Source organism: Typopeltis vanoorti, chromosome 15, assembly GCF_054136105.1.
Source record: "Typopeltis vanoorti isolate ZY-2024b chromosome 15, IOZ_Tvanoo_1.0, whole genome shotgun sequence".
Lineage (NCBI taxonomy): Eukaryota > Metazoa > Arthropoda > Arachnida > Uropygi > Thelyphonidae > Typopeltis > Typopeltis vanoorti.
This window is the reverse complement of record NC_143563.1, coordinates 31,588,038-31,609,457: the sequence shown is the minus strand read 5'-3', so window position 1 is coordinate 31,609,457 and position 21,420 is coordinate 31,588,038. Positions and strand designations below refer to the sequence as shown.

The window sequence follows — 21,420 nt, the reverse complement described above, 5'->3', positions numbered from 1 at the left end:
CTAAGCATTGTTTGATATAATGATCCACTGACACCATACAACTGTAGAGTTTTGAATAGCTTCTCTCATGGCACCTTGTCATATGCTTTTTCCAGATCCACAAAAATTAAATACGGATCTTTGTTATATTCCCATGACTTTTCAACTATTTGTCGTAAAGTGAATATCTGATCCTGACAGCCTCTATTTGGCCTGAATCCAACTTGTTCCTCCCCAAGCTTCTCTTCCACAATCGTTCTCAACCATTTCTCAAGTATACTGCATAAATCTTACCAGGAACACTCAGTAGGGAAATACCTCTCCAATTCTCACAATCAGTTTTATTTCCCTTTTTATATATGGGTACTATAAGAGCTCTACTCCAATCAATCTGGAATTCATCCTTCTGTCCAGGGCCTCTGAACTATGCAATGTAGCCACTGTAAAACTTTTATACCTCCATACTTGAGCATTTCTGGTCTGATATCATCTATTCCAGTCGCCTTTCCACATTTCAGACTTTTGATGGTTTTTTCTACTTCAAGCATGGATACGTATTCCTGATTACATGCCTGGTCAGTGTTTTTTTTTTTTTTTTTTTTATTACTGTGCTGTCATCACTGCTAGTTTCATTTAGCAATTTTTTGAAGTAATTACTCCATACTTCAAGGATATCTTTTTCTCCAGTTTTCATATCACCTTTGTCATCTCTAATTCCTTTTACAGCACTCTTTCTTCCATTTCTGAGCTTCTTCAACAACCTCCAGAATATCTTGTCACCTTCTTGATATTTATTTTCTATGTTCTTACCATAGTCTTCCCATGACTTTTGTTTATATAGTTTTACATAGTGTTTAGCTTTCTTACATTTGTCTCTGTATTCTCTAAAAGCACAAGCTGACTTATTTGCCAGGAACTTTTGATATGCTTTCTTCTTTTCCTTCACTGCCTCTTTAACTTCCTGTGTCTACCATGGAGTTCTGATTTTTTAATTCTTGCAGACAACCTCACCACATGCCTCTCTCGCTGAATCAATCATCGTTTTCTTCAAGGCTTGCCACTGAATCTCCAAGGTTTGGTTCCTGTTCTCAAACTCTTTCATTTTTTTTTCTTCAATAATCTTTGTGTATTTTAGTCTATGTTCACATCTGAGAATTGCTCAACTTTTATTCGTTTTAAAACTTTCTTACGTGTTCTTCTTTTCAATATGAAATTCAATTTTATCCTGCTCAAGACTAAATGGTGATCACTTCCAATTTCAAATCCTCTGTACACTCTAGTGTCCTGCACCAGAGAGAAAACATCACTATCAACAATAATATAGTCAATGAGACTGTTCTTATCCCTTGCCTCTTCTCTCCATTTGAACTTGTGCACACATTTTTATGTTGGAACATGGTGTTAGTAATAACCAGTCCATGTCCTGAGCAGAAATCCAACAGGTATTTGCCATTATTATTAGCTTTGCTCTTTTCTCCAAATTTTCCCAAAATATTTTTGTATGTCTGACAATCATTTCCTACTCTGCTATTTAGATCCCCAACAAGGACCAACTTTTCCTTTTTCATTGTGTCAGTTGCTTTCTCTAAAGCCTCAAAAAATTCCACCACTTCTACCTTAGTAGAACCTTCTGTGTGACCATAGGCACAAATAAGTCTCATTGTCCAGTTCCCCATTCTCATATTTGCCCACGTCACTCTACTTGAAATTGCCTGCCATTCAAGAAGATTAGCGTCGTATTTAGTGTTGAATACTATGGCTACGCCTTCTTTTCCTTGATTGTCATTGCCTGAATATAACATTTTGTATTTATTGCTCAGAAAAAGCTCACCAGTTTTGGTCTTTTTTGTTTCAGTCACCCCTATTATGCCCATCTAGTACTTATTTAATTCCTCAGCTAGCTCCATTTCTTTTTCCATTTAGGCTTCTTATGTTGAGTTGGGGTGTGTTTTAGGATTTTTTTCCAGTAGCTGACTTTTCGCTGTTCGCCCTATTACCTGGTGAAAACAACGGGGGCCTTGTTTAACCAGGCGACGCCCCAGCTGGCATGAAATTCTATCATGTTGTACCATCATTTAATATTGGGTTTAAGCCAATAAGAATACAATTTGATCAGCTAAATCCCAAATTGCCAGCCCATCCTCGTTCGTTCAGTATCCAGGTAGATACCTAACAGGGTGCACCACGAAAAGGTGAGGATTGAACATTAGGTCAGAAGCCCTGGTTGGTTCTCCACATTCCTTTAAAGGCTATGTGGAGGTCTCTTCTCAGTTATACAGCTTTGACCCTTAAGCACCCCATTATGATGATTTCTGTTATCAAATCCAAACTCATGTCCCTCATGTTAAACTCAACCATGTGGAAGGCAGTTATCCTTTAGTAATTCAATAAATCCATTCTCTTCACTCGCACATGATGCTTCCACAGTTAAAGTCCACCATTATCATCTGCATGTCACTCACCAGTTTCATATACCTAAATAATTTAGAATCATCTTTTTCCACATTCCATGGGTTACAGAGGACCATCCCACTAAATATCTAAAATTCCTGCTCACTTCAGCCTCACAAATGACCTTAAAGCCATTATCATTGCTTCTCTGAAGTTCCACATAGAGAGAAAGAGCTCAACCTTTCTCATTTCATTAGTAATAATCCACCTCTTCTTTTACTCTATTTTCCTGAAAAATTCAATTATACCCATTATTATGTCATCCTCTGCCAATTATGTCTCACTACTTACACCAAAGATTTGTGGACTGACTAATTTTGTCAATGCTACCAAACTGTCCCTTTATTGCTAATATGACTTGCATTGGTTTATAATGCATAAGAGTACTACTTACTTTTCTTAGCAATGGTAATTTAAAAATAAATTTATTTTCAATATTTTTTAATTTAAGGAAAATAAGAGAGCACTAAAATATTTCAATCTTCAGCATACCCATAAATTATTTTCAGTGCTCAAAGTAAAAGTGATATACTTGCTTACTCTGCATGAGAGAAAAAATAAATGACTTCTGCAAATGATCAAATATTTAAAAATCATTCAGGGTTAACGTTTCCAAAATTAAATAAAATCATTTTAAAGTAAAAAGAAAGAAAAGCTTGTTTTTAAGATAATCTTGTAGATAATTATTTGCTGACAAAATCTTATACTAAAATCTCAAAAAGTTCTTGTAGGTGGTTTATAATAATCTATCATACTATCTTCCTTTACATATAAAGTCTAAAAGTCTGTTAAAGACAAGTCAACGATTTCATAAACCTAATAGCAGATAGATAAGGTGGTCAATTCTATCTCCATAGTCTGCAAATCTGTCAATTCATCTTCTCAGGCCAGTATGTCAGTTTTCCAATGGCAAAAAAAAGTTTGTTTCCAGGAACAAAAATGCTGTCACTACTATGACAGCAGCTATCTTACATTCAGGTGTAAATCTCCTTATAAAATGTTCCTCATTTCTTAGACAGGATTTGAACCATGTTTTTTTTTTTTTTTTTTTTAACACACTATAGGATATTTACTGATATCAACTACACTGCTTATTAAACGTAGTGTCTAAATATGAAAGGAGCTATTTTCTTATTCCAAAAAGAAGTTTCCAATTTATAAATAACCATCATTATGACTGTATTCAAACCCCAACAATTTTTAATAAGTCAATACCCTTCAAGATGTCCATGTGGTTAGCCTAGTGGCTTTGTGCTTTGCAACCATATGCCTGGGGAAGAAGTGTCCTAGGTTCGATTACCATCGGCAACGTGAGGAGCTTAAGGACCTTCCTCAGCTATAGCCAAGTTAGCCAGTCTTGGGCATGGACAGCAGGGTTTTTTTCCACCAGTTTATCTGAGGTTTTTCATCCCACAAGCAGGCAAACCGGTCCCATGAACACACAGGGTACAGTCATAGGATATAGTACAGTAAGGAAGGCAATGGGAAACCACCTTGCTCATAGTCATTTCCCTAGTTGGTAGCATATACAGGGTGTTTGGGATAAATTTGACAGTTTCGTAAGGAAAAAGAAAATCTTCTTTGTATCTATTAAATTTAATGAATTGACAAAAAAACATTACAGGCAGAGTTAATTACAATACTATCAACAAGATTTACTCAAAATAACCACCATTAGCATCGATCACAGCTTCAATTCTGCTTCGGAACCTCGAACAAGCTGATGCTACAGTCTCCCTGGGAAGGGCCGCAAAAACTGTTTTAATTTTATCCATTAACTGGGCTTTTGTATTACTGGAAGTGCGATTGGTGTCTTTTTCAACTGCGCCCCATACAAAATAATCCATGGGGTTAAGGTCTGGGGAGTTTGGAGGCCAAACATTTGGACTGGTGAAGTCGTAGAAATTTTCAGACAACCATTTTTGACTTTTCCCAGAGGTGTGGCAAGGGGCCGAATCCTGCTGCCATACATACGGCCTACCATTGGCTACCCTTGTTATCCAGGGCTTGACTACAGTTAGCAACTCCACGAACAAAGCCCGAATTCCAATGCCAGGGTTCTTCAACACCTGTTCCTGCAGATTTGCGAGGAATTCTGCTGTACGAACGCAATCAGATCGTCTGCTAGGGATCTTTCTTCTTGCTACATCCTCGTAGTCACCATTGCAAGTCTCTAGTTCATGCCTGATTGTTTTTACTGTATTCAGGGAGCATTGGGCAGCAGTCGTAATATCCTTATTTTGATGGCGGGCACGAATCATCATGATACAAGCTATTCTCTTCCATGATTCAGGTGGGTTCCAGCTATCCATCCTTTCTGACATCTTGTATATGAATGAAGAAGGGTCCAAACTTTTAAATGAAGAGAAGTGTGTGTTAATACATGTAACTTATGGAAAAATATAATTAATTATAAATATGTCAAATTTATCCCGAACACCCTGTATATAGCTGCACCTAAATAGCCGAAAAGCTATAGCCTCAACAACAACCACCTTCAAGGTAATATCAAAACCAAAACTGTTCACTGATACTACATCTTGATAAACAATCAACCTAGTTAATTTTAATAGGCTGATAAAATTTAGAAACACATGAATGTCATTTGCTGAAATCATTACTGGTCTTAGGTTAATTTCTCCTTTTTAAATTTTAAAATTAAGAATTTAATTAAAAATTACCTTTTGTACAGTGGAGAGTAAAATAAACAATTTGTCCAGTGTTGTCTGGTGGTGACCCTGGTACTGAGGAAGTTCAGCAAGTAATAAACGAAAGAAAAATGGCACCATACACCCTAAAAAAGAAAAAAAAAATGAAATACCAAAATTCTCCACTGTTTTATATAAAACATTCTCAACACCTTTCCTCAAACTTAACTGTTAAAAAAACTCATTAATATAATACTACTGCTGAAATATGTTATTTAGCTTTAACATCTTTAAGCAACTGACTAAACATATATCTCTTTTAAAAAGACACATTTAGTTGGTTGCTTAAAGATTGGTGAACTAGATGACTGGGAAAAACCTCTCCATAATCTATAAGGTGGAACTATGAGGAACTGGCTGAAGTTTCACTCGCTCTATCCCCACCTCCTTATTGTGTTCCATTACCAGATTTCCATTTAAATGTGGAACGAACTAGGATAGATTGACAATTTAAGATTTAGTTGATCCAACTTATTCTGTACTGACTGATTGCCTGACAGACAGATAGATAGACTTTATGATAGTAGAACATAACTGTTTCAATAGTGAAATATCATGAGTTGGCATATTGAAAAGAATTATAAAACCAGAGGAAAACTCACATAAATAACTTTATCAATGTAGAATTTTCACCTAAGTATCAATAGTACAAGATCACAGAATGGACAAATCTAAAAAATTCTACCTAAGTAGCTAATGTAAGATAACTATAAAAGGTCAATAATTTCTTAACTTATTTTTTAAAAAAATTATATATATATATATATATATATATATATATATATATATATTCCGATAAAATAAAGTTAGGCAAGATTAGCTGATTTAAAAAGTATTATCTTCCACAAAGGATATAGACATAGACCATTGGATCTGTTTAAGTTAGGACAGTAAAGTAAAGTTTCACAAGTTTCTTTATAAAGCCATTCCATGAGTAAATGACTTTTATGATTATTTTTGATTATGATTATGTTTAGTGTCAATGGTACTCTACAAGTCCAGATTGCTCAGGCTTATGGTATTTAATATAAGACTCATGTTCTTCTAGCCGAATAAAAGTAGATCTTCCTGTTTGTCAGAAATAAAATAACCCACAAGAGCAAGGAATTATGTGTTTTATAATTCTTTACAACACAACTGGGTCTGGGAATCATGCTGTATGAGACAACACTCAGTTATACAAGGTCTAAGCTAGCAGAGAAGTCATTGAAAAATCTTGCTGACTTAATAAACATTACAGAGACTAGGAAAACAATAGGTAAGAACTGCTTGTAATTACCAACAATATGTCAGCATCATCATCAATTGCCTGATATGTAATCTCAAGGGGTGTTCAGGTTACTATGACATCAATACATGATTAAGTTTACATTATTATTAATCTCCTATCAAAAATTTTCCTCCAAATCAATCTATATTCTATGCTTCTAAGGCACTTCCGACTGAATCAATCCACCTAGACCTTGGTCATCAAACACCTGTGTTGCTAACCTTTCTTCATCCATTCTATTTAAGTGGCCATGTCTTTAGATTAGCTCTGCTGACACATTCTTGAATGCTAATAATGTCAAGTTCCTTTCTAATATCTTCATTTTTAATATGATATTCTGTCATTGATGCTATCTGTTCACTGCCCTAATAAAAAAATAAAGCACTTTGATCAAGTGCTTTATTTCTAACCCAAATCTCAGATCCATAACTTAAAACGTTTGAACATGGTCTTGTATACTGCTAGTTGGAGTCTAAAGCTTAGAAATGAAGGAAAGAGTACTAAAACAAAAGGAATAAATGATCATAAATTTCATCAATATTTAATATCATGGTCTTTCAGATATTAAATTATGGAACAATTATAGAGACTATCTAGGAGGAATGCAATCAGAAATTTATATCCATACATGAGGTAAAATGATTGTCTATCAAAAGCCTGAAATATAGAGTGGAAAATATTCAAACTGAAATGCTGAAAATCAGTGATATAAAAGTATATTATAATTTACAATAAATAATATTGTTTTAATCCTTTACCCAAGTATACACAAAGGTTGCAACATAATAGAAACATAATAAAAAAAATATATGCTAAAAATACGCTAAAAAGCTTTGTTACAAGGTTGAATCCCAAATGACCAGAGTAACATCCTTATTATATTAATTATATAAGATAAAGAGAATTAAAATTAAATATCAGAATTATAGAAGAACTTAGTTACCAAGTGTTTTAGGAAAGATTTATGCAAGCATATTTGAGTAAAAAAAAATTGTCGAAATGAAAAGACTGGATTAAGGCCAAATAGCAGTTTCGCCGAGACCAGATTTTTACCTAATGAAAAACAGTTTGTTTTTCACAAGATAATATTGGTGACTTGACAGTTTGTCAGATATAAGTGTTAGATGTAATTATCTAACAGATGATCACATCTAATACTTCAGTATTATATTTAGTGAAGATGACACAAATTAAATCTGAAATATATAACAGAATAAGTTAACATGATGGGGAGTTAACTAACTAAATCTGAGAAGTGAACAGATGACATCAATGGCAGAATCATATGAAAATATTAGAAACCTGACACTGTTAACATTCAAGAATACAGCTAACTCTTTTTACACAGGCTTTTTTTTTTTTTTTTTTTTTTTTTTTACATGATAATAACAGTTTAGAAAATAAAAGCAATTTTATTGGTATATTTTGATTTAACATGGTTCAAATGGCACTTATTTTTAAAATTTCTGTTTGAATTCAGTTCTGTTAAAAAGGATATTTCCATTATAATTGTCATTTCCTAGAATGGTACATATGTACTTAAACTTGAATTATTGAAAATGGTAGCTACACTCCTGATCAAGTTTGGAACGCAGATGAGAGTGGCCTTTTTTGGAAAAAAAATGCCAAGTAGAACTTATATAGCGAAATCACAAAAAAGTGCTGGTGGCTTTAAAGCAGCTAAGGATTGTGTGACTATTACTTTGCAGCAATGCTTCAGGAGATCGTATATTAAAACCATTACTCGACTGCAGGCAATGAAAGGTGTGGATTTTAACACATTGTCAGTGTGCTGGAAGGCAAAAAAAAAAGCTTGGGTTATAAAAGAAATTTTTAATGAATGGTTCCATCAATGTTTTGTTCCAGAAGTTAAGCACTATTTGACGGAAAAAAATCTGGACTTTAAAGTCTTATTAATTAGACAACGTGCCTGGCCATCCTGTTTTAGAACACCTGAATATGGAATTTTGTTTTCTGCCACCTAATACAACATCCTTAATACAACAACTAGAAGGTAGCGATCAACCCTGGTGGTTGATCGCAACCTTCAAAACTTACTACATAAGAAGAACATTCTGATACATTTTGGATTAACTAGATAAGGATAATTTACTGACAGTTATTGATGCGTGGAAGAAAAATTTTCTATTTTGGATTGCATCAAACTTGCAAAGTTGGCATTATCATAATTGAAACCATTAACTTTAAATGCATGCTGGAAAGTTACTTGGCCAGAATGTGTGAAAAAGAAAACCCTGTACCTTTGCATACAACTGAATATGCCAATATCATCAGATTAGTACATGCAGTTGGTAGAGAAGGATTTGATGATTTTTTGTCTGCAGATATTGAAGAATTGATGACTGACAAGGCTGTTAGTGTTGACGAAATAATAAAAGCTGTCCCTTCATCATCATTATCACTTTTTTCATTATCACGAGATCCTCGATGAAAAATTTCTTTTTCATCGAGGATCTCGATGAAAAAGAAAAAAGTGATAATGATGATGAAGAGATTCCACTCACTGCAGGATTAATTAAAGAAGGGCTTCAAATGGCTAGTAAATTGCAAAGTCATTTTCTTACACATGATCCAAATATTGAACAAGCTGAACAGTTTAAATGTGAACTGAAGTCATGTATGGTGCGATATGAAGAATTATACAAAGATCTAGTCAAAACAAGATCTCAACAATTAATTACAAAGTTTGTGGTTAAAAAAAAAAAAAAAAAAAAAAAAAAAAAAAAAAAAAAATCGACCTTCAGATTTATAGAAATTAGTGCTAATTTAGTTCCTTTTACTGAAGAGAATGTTTTGACATGACAGTACAAACAGGATGGCCAAAGTGTTTCAAGTGATAGAAGTGATTTAATTCCAGTCTCACACAAAATAATGCAACTACTGTCAGAAAGTGGTGCCAAATAAAATGTAACTAATAACCATATGCCGGGTGTATTTGGGCCTTTTTGAATTTCTGTTTTATTAGTGACGCACAATTTTCTTTAAGAAAGATATGTATGTATATACTTTAAATAAGTATTTAAAATAAAAAATATGACATGAAACTCTTTGATTCCGATCTTTGAGTTTCTTATTCAGTTTTAAAACAATGTGGGATTTAATATCCTCTAATTTAAATAATGTTTTACATTGCCAAAATGAAGCCTATTTGCTCTTTATTTTAAATAAAAAATATTAAATTAAAATTAAATAGAATTTTATTCAATGATTTTCATATCTTTTGTTTGAAAATAACTTAGTTTATATTGGATTTTCACATCTGTAACCATTTTTCTATTTTTTCATATGCACTGTATTACAAAACAGTGCATGTGAAAAACATATTATAAAAACAGCTGTATTATTTTTTACGTGTTTTTTTTTTCTTTCTGGAACTAATCTATTGTGTAAATGGAGAATTGGGTGTATGTGAGTAGGGCTAATTTAAGGTATGGTCAGTTCACATTTGGAAAAGAAAGGTTAGAAAAACAGGAATTTGATGACAGAAAAAAGACGAAGAGGATGACCAAGATCTAGGTAGGAGTAATGCATTAAAAGACTAAAATGGTAATAATGATATCGATACCTGATAAATAACAGATTAACTAGGAAGAAAACTGTTAGGTAGTTTGTAATGATGTGAACTTAATCACATAGCAGATCACAATATCTCCAAACGCCCCTGAGGATACTGTGTATTTTACTCAAATATTTGATAATTAATGCAAATGTAAATAATTATGTCACAGCAGAGCAATTCCAAAACTGAAACTAATTTTCTTCAGTGTGTGTGGAGGATTTTTAGATGCAAAGAGTAAGAAAATACTGAAGAAAATTGTGAATAATATTAAGTTTTTGAAGATATTTACTTCTGAACAAAGGCACATGTTGACAGTGATATCACCAAGTACAGAGTGAAGAATCTGGATGTGACTGATGCAATCTGTATAATATCATGCAGTATTTCTTTGGTTAGCAATGAAGAAACCAAAACTCAGCTGCAAAGTAGTGAAAGAGCTACTCTGCAGCTACTACTGACGATTACTATTAAACTTTTAGTTTATTAGTAATCGTCCTGTTGAAGGCTTACTTAGTTGTTTAGAGTGCAACTGATGTTTTAGTACAATGCAATCAATATCTTGGTCTATATATTTGTCATCATGATTTAATTTTTAGTACAACCCATGCACATTCATCTTGGTTTGTACAGTTTAAATTGAGAGAAATTTATTTTTAATCATCAGTTTCCTATTATGTACCTGCAGGGGGCAAACAGATGTAATATTTTAAATTCACAATATGATGCCTTGTCTTTATAGTTTCACTAAATGAATTGTGTATATAATTGCTGTAAATAATATTTATAAAATTATTTTTGGATATATTTGGAGTAATTACTGACTTCAGCTATAAGAGTCAAAGATAGAGTTTCTTTGAGTTAATACTGGAGTTTAAGATCAGTAAAATCAGGAGACAAACCTGTTTATTTTAATTGCTGAAACAGCATTTCAGCAATTAAAATAGATGATTGAATACAAGAAAATCATCATATCATATAAGAACAAACAGTATATATCACAAATTTTTAATGATGACATAAATTAGATGGAGGAAGTAATGCTTAAATGACAAATTTGTCATGGAAATCTACAGGAATGGAGAAAATATCAACTGCATGTTTAACAGTGAACCACTAAGAACAAGTTATGCACAATTTTTAGTGAAGATCTCTTAAGGAAATGGATAATGAGATAAGTATGGTTGATATGGTAGAAAGCCAACTGAAAGAGTTATATGAAACAAAAGAAAACATCAGCCAAAAAGACCATGGCAGTAGTACAAAAGGAAGTGATCAAACCAATTTTACCATAAAGATTGGAAAGCTGGATCAGAAGTAAAACAGTTGATCAAAGATTGGAGAACATAGATATGAAAATTATGATGAAAATTAGGCAAGTGATCATACATCATGCAGAACCATATAAAAAAAAATGAAGTTATTAGAAAAGAACTTGACAAATCGAAAAAAATGTGTATGCAGAGCTAATCTAAGATGGCACAGTCATATAAAGAGAGGGGAGATGTAAGATCAACAAAAACATTTTTTTTTAATGAAAAAAGGAAAAAAAAAACAAAGAAAGACTAGATATAAATGGATTGGTGTAGTTAAAAATGGTTTAGAAGACTAACATATAAAAAATGCTCAAATCAGAACCCTGATAAATGACAAACCAAGTATGGAAGAGAACTGCAGATTGAAAACCAGAAATGAAAGACTATCATAATATATTAACTCTCACTGTAACAAACAAAGATATGGATAATTTGTTATAGTATATAAATTTGTTAGTCTCCACCAAAACTCCCACATGCTTTTCCAATGGAAATTCTCACTATTCCACTATAATAAAATATCACTGTGGTCCATATGAGTTTCACTACAATGATAGGCAATTGTGGCTGTACCAGATTTATATTTAGTGAAATGAAAACATAAGGGCATAATTTTATTACAATTTTTAAAAAAAATTAACTGTACTATCATCACAATCGACTCAAGTCATGGATATCGTACATTTCTAGAGATAATAACACACCATTATTGATGATTTGCTTGTTCTGTATTAAGTAGCACACATTATGTGTTTAATGTTATTCAAAGCAAAAATGATGATTTCTTATTCTTACCTTGAAGATAAGTTTCAGCTAATGTAGGAAGAAGAACAACATCTCTCTTATTTCTCTCTTATTCCATATAAATTCATTCAGTTGACTTCCTTCCATACCAGCTTTGTTGATTCTGTTGTCTATTTCCATATTTAATTTACCATCTTCACTAAAAATTGTGCCTAAGTAGCTGAAATATTTCACTTGTTCCACAGGTTCTCCGTTCACAACGCAGTTGACATTTTCTACGATTCTGTCTATTTTCATTTTCTTTATAAGTGGTAATTAGTTTACGGAATTAACAACGCAAATGAAGTATATTAATTAAAGGTAACTTTAATGAATCACTTCTATATTTCAGCAACGTCTCATTGCCATCTTCAAGAACATAAAGATATGGTATGTGCACGCAGGCACTAACACAAAGCAAATGAGAAAGAAAGCAAGAAACTAATATTCTTCCTAAAGTCCTAATGGTGCCCTCTTGCAAGGAAAGTTCTACAAACAGATAGAGGGGACAGCGATGGGTTCACCACTTTCCCCACCCTTGGCCAATTTCTTTATGGAGACATTTGAAGAGAAAGCCTTAAACTCCGCCCCACAAAAACCCACTATCCTCTTCCTAGACACTTTAATCACCCGCCAGCTTAATGGATCTTTGGTTTTCTCTGTTTACAGAAAACCCACCCATACTGGCCGATACATTCACCAGCAGTCCCCCCCCCCCTCACAACAATATGGGGTTATAAAAAAACACTATATAACAGGGCAAAATTAATCTGCTCAGATGACAAGGCCCTGACTACTGAACTAAACCACATCCTCAACACTTTCTTAGCCAATGGCTATAACCCCAAAAAAATCCAAAAAATACTAAAACCAGTAAACCACAACCCCCTCCCCCCCCCTCCACAATAAAGATTACACCAAGTCTATCACCATCCCCTACATCCAGGGCACCTCTGAGAAAATAACCAATATCCTCAAAAAATATGACCTTACTTCCTGTTACAGACCACATAAAAAGTTGGCATCCCTTATCCGCTCTACCAAAGACCAACCAGTTCCCCTAGACCTACCTGGTGTATACCAGGTCCCTTGCAGCTGCAAATTGTCCTACTTTGGCCAAACAGGCAGAACAACTAATATCAGGATTTCAGAACACAAAGACTACATCTGGTTTCACCAGTACAGCCGCTCTGGGCTGGCAGACCATGCCTTAGATACCCACCATAAAATTCGTTGGAAAAAAACAAAAATAATTCATCGCAGCAAGTTTAAATACGAAAGATTATTCAAAGAATCTTCAGCAGCTCTAAAAAACGTTTCTAACTCAACAAATTTGGGTGCATGGAACTACCCCAAATTTGGGAGACTTACATTATGAGAACTTCAGCCCAACAGCCAAGACTACCAAATTAGCCTGCAAGAAGGACTTTAGGAACAATATTAGTTTCTTGCTTTCTTCCTCATTTGCTTTGTGTTAGTGCCTGAGTGCACATACCATATCTTTATGTTCCTGAAGATGGCAATGAGACGTTGCCGAAATATAGAAGTGATTCATTAAAGTTACCTTTAATTAATATACTTCATTTGCGTTGTTAATTCCGTAAACTAATTACCAGTTATGTCTTACCAACGTATAAGCCTTGCAACTAGTTTCATTTTCTTTGTCTTGTTATTGCTGACTTACATACCATATCTATTATAACATTTACTCAATTTAGTCAGGGAATCTTGGAGACTTCTAGCAGATTTATTTAGAAGTATAACATCCCCCACATAAAGCAAAGAGCTGATATTAATATCTCCAATTTTGATATCAGGTTTAATACCACTTTCCTTCATAATGTGATCCATATAGATAATGAATAACAGAGGGGACAATGTACATTCTTGTCTGACACTAGATTTAACATTAAACCATCTTCCTGTACTTCAATTTTTACTGCCGACTTACAACTCAAATACAGACTAAGTATTGCTTGATTTAATGCCCCATTGACACCATATAAGTGTAGCGTATTGAATAGTTTCTCTCGACACCTTGTCATATGCCTTTTCCAGATCGACAAAACTTAAATACAGATCTTTGTTACATTCCCATGATTTCTCAACTATTTGTTGTAAAATGAAAATCTGATCCTGACAGCCTGTATTTGATTTCAATCCAGCTTGTCCTTCACCAAGCTTCTCTTCCACAATCCTTCTCAACCATTTCTCAAGTACACTTGCATATATCTTACCAGGAACACTCAGTAGAGAAATACTTCTGTAATTCTCCCATTCAGTTTCATTTCTTTTATATAGGTACTATGAGAGCTCTACTCCAATCATTTGGAATTCGTCCCTCTGTTGACGCATTCTAAACTAAGAAGTGCAGTCACTGTAAGACTTTTATATCTCCATACTTGAGCATTTCTGATCTAATATCATCTACTCTTACTGCCTTTCCACATTTCAAGCTTTTGATTACTTTTTCTACTTTGATACGTATTCCTGACTACATGCCTGTTGAGTGTTTTTTCCTACCACTGTGCTGTCATCACTGCTTGTTTCATTTAGCAATTTTTTGAAATAATTACTCCATACTTCAAGGATATCTATTGAATCATCATCAAATTCCTGCCATGTACCCTCAAAGGGAGTACAGGATATGATAGTACTACATGAAAAATTTACATGATTACTAACTTCCTATCTACAATATTCCTCCAAATCAGTCTGTTACTTGTCAAGACTCCAACATTATCAGATCTTATATTTCAATCATCTAAGGCACTTTGTACTGTATCAATCCACCTATATATATCTTGGTCTTCCTCTGGGTCATTTTCCTGCCAGCCTGGCAGAGAATACTTGTTTTGCTAACCTTTCCTCACCCATTCTGTTTAAGAATGAGCGAGGTAAGTCGCCCATTGTCCGGACAGTGGGACAAAACATAAATACAGATCTTTGTTATATTCCCACGATTTCTCAAATATTTGTCATAAAGTGAAGATCTGAGCCTGACAGCCTCTATTTGGCCTGAATCCAGCATGTTCTTCACCAAGCTTTTCTTCCACAATTCTTCTCAACCGTTTCTCAATTATAATTGCATAAATCTTACCAGAAACACTCAGTAGGGAAATACCTCTGTAATTCTCACATTCAGTTTGATTTCCCTTTTTATATATATGGGTACTATGAGAGCTCTACTCCAATCATCTGTAATTTGTCCCACTGTCCAGGCCCTCTGAACTATGCAGTGCAGCCCTGTAAGACTTTTATACCACCATACTTCAGCATTTCTGGTCGAATATCATCTACTCCTGCTGCCTTTCCACATTTCAAGCCTTTGATGGTTTTTTCTACTTCAAGTATGGATATGTATTCCTGACTGTATGCCTGTTTTTTACCACTGTGCTATCACTGCTTGTTTCATTTAGCAATTTTTCGAAGTAATTACTCCATACTTCAAGGATATCTTTTTTTATCCTGTTTTCATGTCACCTTTATCATCCCTAACTCCTTTTACAGCACTCCTTCTTCCATTTCTAAGCTTCTTCAATAACCTCCAGAATATTTTGCCACCTTTTTGATATTTATTTTCCATGTTCTCGCCAAAGTCCTCCAGTGACTTTTGTTTAGCTAGTTTTACACAGTGTTTAGTTTCTTACATTTGTCTCTGTATTCTCTAAAAGCACAAGTTGACTTATTTATCAGGAACTTTTGATATGCTTTCTTCTTTTCCTTCACTGCCTCTTTAACTTCCTGTGTCTACCATGGAGTTCTGATTTTTTAATTCTTGCAGACAACCTCACCACATGCCTCTCTCGCTGAATCAATCATTGTTTAATTCAAGGCTTGGTTCCTGTTCTCAAACTCTTTCATTTTTTCTTCAATACTCTGTGTACTTTAGTCTATGTTCACATCTGAGAATTGCTCAACTTTTATTCGCTTTAAAAACTTTCTTACATGTTATTCTTTTCAATATGAAATTCAATTTTATCCTGCTCAAGACTAAATAATAAACACTTCCAATTTCAAATCCTCTGTACACTCTGGTGTCCTGCACCAGGGAGAAAACATCACTATTAACAATAACATAGTCAATGAGACTTTTCTTATTCCTTGCTTCTTCTCTCCATGTGAACTTGTGCACATTTTTATGTTGGAATATGGTGTTAGTAATAACCAGTTCATGTCTCCTGAGCAGAAATCCAACAGGTATTTGCCATTATTATTAGCTTTGCTGTTTTCTTCAAATTTTCCCAATATATTTTTGTATGTCTGACAATCATTTCCTACTCTGCTATTTAGATCCCCAACAAAGACCAACTTTTCCTTTTGCATCGTGTCAGTTGCTTTCTCTAAAGCCTCAAAAAATTCCTCCACTTCTACCTTAGAAGAACCTTCTGTGGGACCATAGGCACAAATAAGTCTCATTGTCCAGTTCCCCATTCTGATATTGGCCAATATCACTCTACTTGAGACTGCCTGCCATTCAAGATTAGTCTTGTATTTAGTGTTGAATACTATATCTACTCCTTCTTTTCCTTGATTGTCATTGGCTGAATATAACATTTTGTATTTATTGCTCAGAAAAAGCTCACCAGTTTTGGTCTTTTTTTGTGTTAGTCACCTGTATTATGTCAATCTGGTACTTATCTAATTCCTCAGCTAGCTCCATTTCTTTGCCATTCAGGCTTCTTTTGATAGTATCGATCTTTAACTCTGGTGATGTTGAGTTGGGGCATGTTTTCAGTTTTGTTCCAGTAGCTGACTTTTCACTGTTCGCCCTGGTTCCCTGGTGAAAACAACCGGGGGCCTTGTTTAACCAGGAGATGTCCCAGCTGGCATGAAATTTTGTCATGTTGTACCATCATTTTGTATTTTGGTTTAAGCCAATAAAAATACAATTTGGTCGGCTAAATCCCAAATTGCCAGCCCAATCTCGTTCGTTCAGTATCCAGGTATATACCCAACAGATGCACCACGAGAAGGTGAGGATTGGGCATTAGGTCAGAAGCCCTGGTCGGTTCTTCACATTCCTTTAAAGGCTATGTGGAGGTCTCCTCTCAGTTATACAGCTTTGATCCTTAAGCACCCCCTACTGAATCCTTAAAGTATGAAATCTCCTGTTTTCATGTCAGCTTTATCATCTTTAATTCCTTTTACAGCACTCTTTCCTCCATTTCTGAGCTTCTTCAACAACCTTCAGAATATCTTGCCACTTCTTGATATTTATTTTCTATGTTCTTACCAAAGTCTTCCCATGGCTTTTGTTTAGTAAGTACATAGTGTTTAGCTTTCTTACATTTGTCTCTATATTCTCTAAGAGCACAAGCTGCTTATTTGCAGCAAATAAGCATCTTGTGCTTTTCTTTTCTTTCACTGCCTCGTTAACTTCCTGTGTCCACCATGGAGTTCTGATTTTTCTATCCTTACAGACAACCTCACCACATGCCTCTCTGGCTGAATCAATCAGCATTTTCTTCAGGGCTTGCCACTGAATCCTCAAGGTTTGGTTCCTGTTCTCAAACTCTCATTTTTTCTTGAATGATGTTTGTGTATTTTAGTCTACGGTTCGCATCTGAGAGCTGCTTAACTTTTATTTGCTTTAAAACTTTCTTACATGTTCTTCTTTTCAACATGAAATTCAATTTTATCGTGCTGAAGACTAAATGGTGATCACTTCCAATTTCAAATCCTCTGTATACTCTGGTGTCCTGCACTGTGGAGAAAACATCACTATCAACAATAACATAGTCAATGAGACTTTTCTTATTCCTTGTTTCTTCTCTCCATGTGAATTTGTGCACATTTTTATGTTTTAACATTGTGTGTTAGTAATAACCCGTTCATAATAAGTAGGCCTAGTGGCCTACTGCGTTACATATTAAGGATGGCCTATTACAATTCGAAACTGGAAATTGTACTAAATAGGTCGGTCAATCCTATTCCAGGAGTGTACTATATTTGTAGATGCATGTGTTCAAGGGACTGGTTTGCCTGTTCTGGGGGATGAAAAATCTGAGTTTCCAGATGAAAATAACTCCCTACCTCTGTATGAGACTGGCTAACTCACCTTTCATTGAAAGAGACCAGATAAAGGTTCCTCACATCTTGGACGGGGATCAAACCTAGGTCTTTCCAACCAAAGGGCTTCGTCCATACCGACTGAGCTATGGAGGCTCCCTCCATAAGCAAATGCAGTTTAATTTTAAAAAAAAAAAAATATTTTTATTACTATTTGTATTACAACTTATGGCATCCTTAAATGCAAACTTATTAGAATTAAAAAAAAAAAAAATACCCAGTTTACCTTTTCTTCCTGGATAAGTATCTGGATAAAATTCATAATAAAGATCAGGTTTATCAAGGTTTCCAAATGCTTCACTCTCTACCTCAGCATAAGAAAACTTATGTAATTTAATAAGTAATGCCAAACGGGTAAACCACATCTGCAAATAAAATCATGATTAAATATGAAGTTTCCACAAAAGTACTTTAATTACACATATGGTTATAGTAAGTTTTTTCACTTGGTAACAAAGTAAATTATAATTTGACATGAAATTATATAATTATATTCTTGTTTAATCCTTTATTTAAATGTAAGCAAACAAAGTTTGAATTTGAATTTTTTTTGTTTATAAGCACACACACACACACACACACACACACTACTCCCATGTATGAAAGGTAGTGAGGCCCTATAGCAAATAAATGATGTGTGGGCAGGGATCAGAACAGAGTAATCTGTTGATATTCTTCTTCAACTACTGGAGGTTGCAGTCCTTTGGAAATGCATTATGAGGGAGACTGTGAAAGATGACTGGAAATAGCAGGTTCAGTGAATATATTGTTCAAACATGAAGGGATGTTGAGAAGCTGTTGCTCGAGTTCCTGTAGATCTGGCAAAAATTGGAGGCATAATAGATGCTAGTTTCTGCTGAACAGTGGCTATGGAAATATTTGTAGAAGAGACACAATGGAGAAACTGATCTATAGGAAAGTGGTTGAAGAGAGTGTAAGAGAGGTCTTAGGTACACCATCCCAAACACGAGAGCAGTATTATAAAGTTGGCCAGATTTGGGATTTATACAGTGCAACTGTTCAGAAGAGAAGTACCATCTTAACTAGAAAAGGATGCCAAGTTTTTTTGGAAGCTGATGATGCTATAGAAGTGATATGATTATGCCAGGAAAGGTTTGGAGTAAGAGTCAGTCTGAGAAGAGAGAGATTTGGCCTTGACCATTGAACAGTGCATTATCAAAAGTAAATAGAGAAGATCTGAGATCTTTTTTTTGCAAGAAAACAAACGAAACTGTGTTTTGGAATCGAAGTTGACTAGGTTGTTTTCACTCCAATCAAGGATACTGTGGAGATCAGTTCAAGACACTTATTGGTGATAGGGAGGTAACAGAAGCAAATGAAATAGTTGAGTTACTGAGTGATCATTTTGCAAGTGTATACCATCCAGGTGGAGATATTCTAGTGCCAAATGTGAAAATGATTAATGGGAGAATAGAGGCAGATGAAATTGAGATGTTTAAGATAATGCAGAGCCTTAATGCAAACATGACCATGGGATAAAATGGCATATGTTTCCTTCTACAGTTCCCTTGTATATTACAAGAATATGCAAGGGAACTGGCACCTCCTGTGACCAAGCTGTTTAATTTGAACCTCGGTGTCAAGGGACTGGAAAGAAGGCAAAATAGTCCAAATGCATAAAGGGGGCTCTGAGACAGAAACTGCAAATTACAGGCTAATCAGCACTTCAGGAGTGGTGGCTGAGTATTGGAGAAGAAGGTAAAAGTCATAATTAAGAATTGCATGGACAGGAATATGATACTTTATAAGAGGAAACATGGTTTTGTGAAGGATAGGTATTGCCTTAGTAATTTGCTTCTTACTTTTTATAATGAAGTGACAACCAAGTTGGAGAAAGGAAATTGCTACTCAGTGATACTACTCAAATTAGCAAAGGCATTTGACAGGATTTCATATGGAACTCTGTTGAATAAATTAGAGGAAATGGGGATTCATATGAAGCTGCTGATTTGAATTAGAGGATGTCTGAAGGACAGATACCAAAGAGTGGTTTATGGAGGAGCTGAGTCCAGGGGAAGGTAAGTAACTAGTGGGATACTGCAGAGTTCAGTACATGGCCCTCTTCTGTTTAATTTGCACATCAATAATACAGAAAATGATTTGAGAGAAAGTATTCAGTTGTTTGTTGATGATGATGCAAAGCTGAGAAAACAGCAAATCAATAAAGATGTAGAGATCAGCAAGGATGACTTAAATACTGGCAGTACAGGCAAAGGTAAATGGCCACCAGTTTAACGTGGCCACATTAAACTGGTGTTTGGCCACGTTTAAGAAGAAGTGATCACAAGCTGGGTACTATACTGAAGGAGCTGAACTGCACAAAACTGATGAGGCCAAGGACTTGGGAGGGGGTGATTATGGGACCCTCCTTAATGGTATCTCCACCTTGACGCAGTAAGGAGGCTTGTGTGCACCAATGACCTCAAGTGCTATGCCAGTGGAAGCTATTGGTAGGGCCTTCCTAGCTGGACAGGTCAAGAGGTAGGGACCAGACTAAAAGAGATACCCTAGTCCTCCAGGTTGAGGGTTTTGCGTAAGGCTGGTTACCTTACCAAGTAAAAAATTTCTATAACTCAGATGATGGAAATGGAAGATTTATCAGACCTAAACAATGGAAAATGATCAAGAAAGAATAAAGGTAAATGACCAGACATTTTAAAAGTAGCCATGTGGAATGTGCGAAGCATAGCAACAAAAGAATTAGAATTGGTAAAACAACTAAAAGCTAAAATCAGGGCGTCAGGGATGTAGCTTATCTCCAACTCTATTCTATATAATATATATATATATATATATATATATATATATATATATGTTCATATTATTTACTGACCAAATTAGAAAAACAAATTAATTTAATTTAACACGTGACATGTTTCGTCAGAATGCAGACTTCTTCGGGTGCAAGAACATTAAAAGCAAACATAAAAAACACTGTAAAGAAACATTATACCACTACAAAAACAGACTATGAACTGGAATTAAGTTTGAACTGAAACTACAGTCTGGGCTAAAGTTCTATTGTTAGGTATCTGTGAGCATGTGACTTCACAAGTGCACCAGTATCTGACAGCAGAGCTATGCGAGTCTGGCAAACTATAACTAAGGTTACTGTTCATGTGAGAAGAGTCTAGGATAATTTCTTTGGATTCAACTATGCAGCGTTCTACTTCATCGTGGCATATATGAATGTTTGATGTTGTATTCCAGTCTATTTCGTGTTGGCAGCATTCATTATTTGTG

The 21,420-nt window shown here is 34.8% G+C and overlaps 1 protein-coding gene across 4 annotated transcripts in view; it reads right to left on the bottom strand.

Moving 5' to 3' along the window:
* Positions 1-21,420, bottom strand: part of LOC150098567 (trafficking protein particle complex subunit 12) — a 164,878-nt gene that overhangs the window by 52,239 nt on the left and 91,219 nt on the right. For all 4 annotated transcript variants that reach the window (XM_090405061.1, XM_090405062.1, XM_090405063.1 and 1 more), the window contains 2 exons: positions 18,383-18,521; positions 5,112-5,224 (listed from right to left, as the gene is read on the bottom strand). In XM_090405061.1, coding sequence (XP_090261187.1) covers positions 5,112-5,224; positions 18,383-18,521 — 252 coding nt within the window. The remainder of the gene's footprint in view (positions 1-5,111; positions 5,225-18,382; positions 18,522-21,420) is intronic.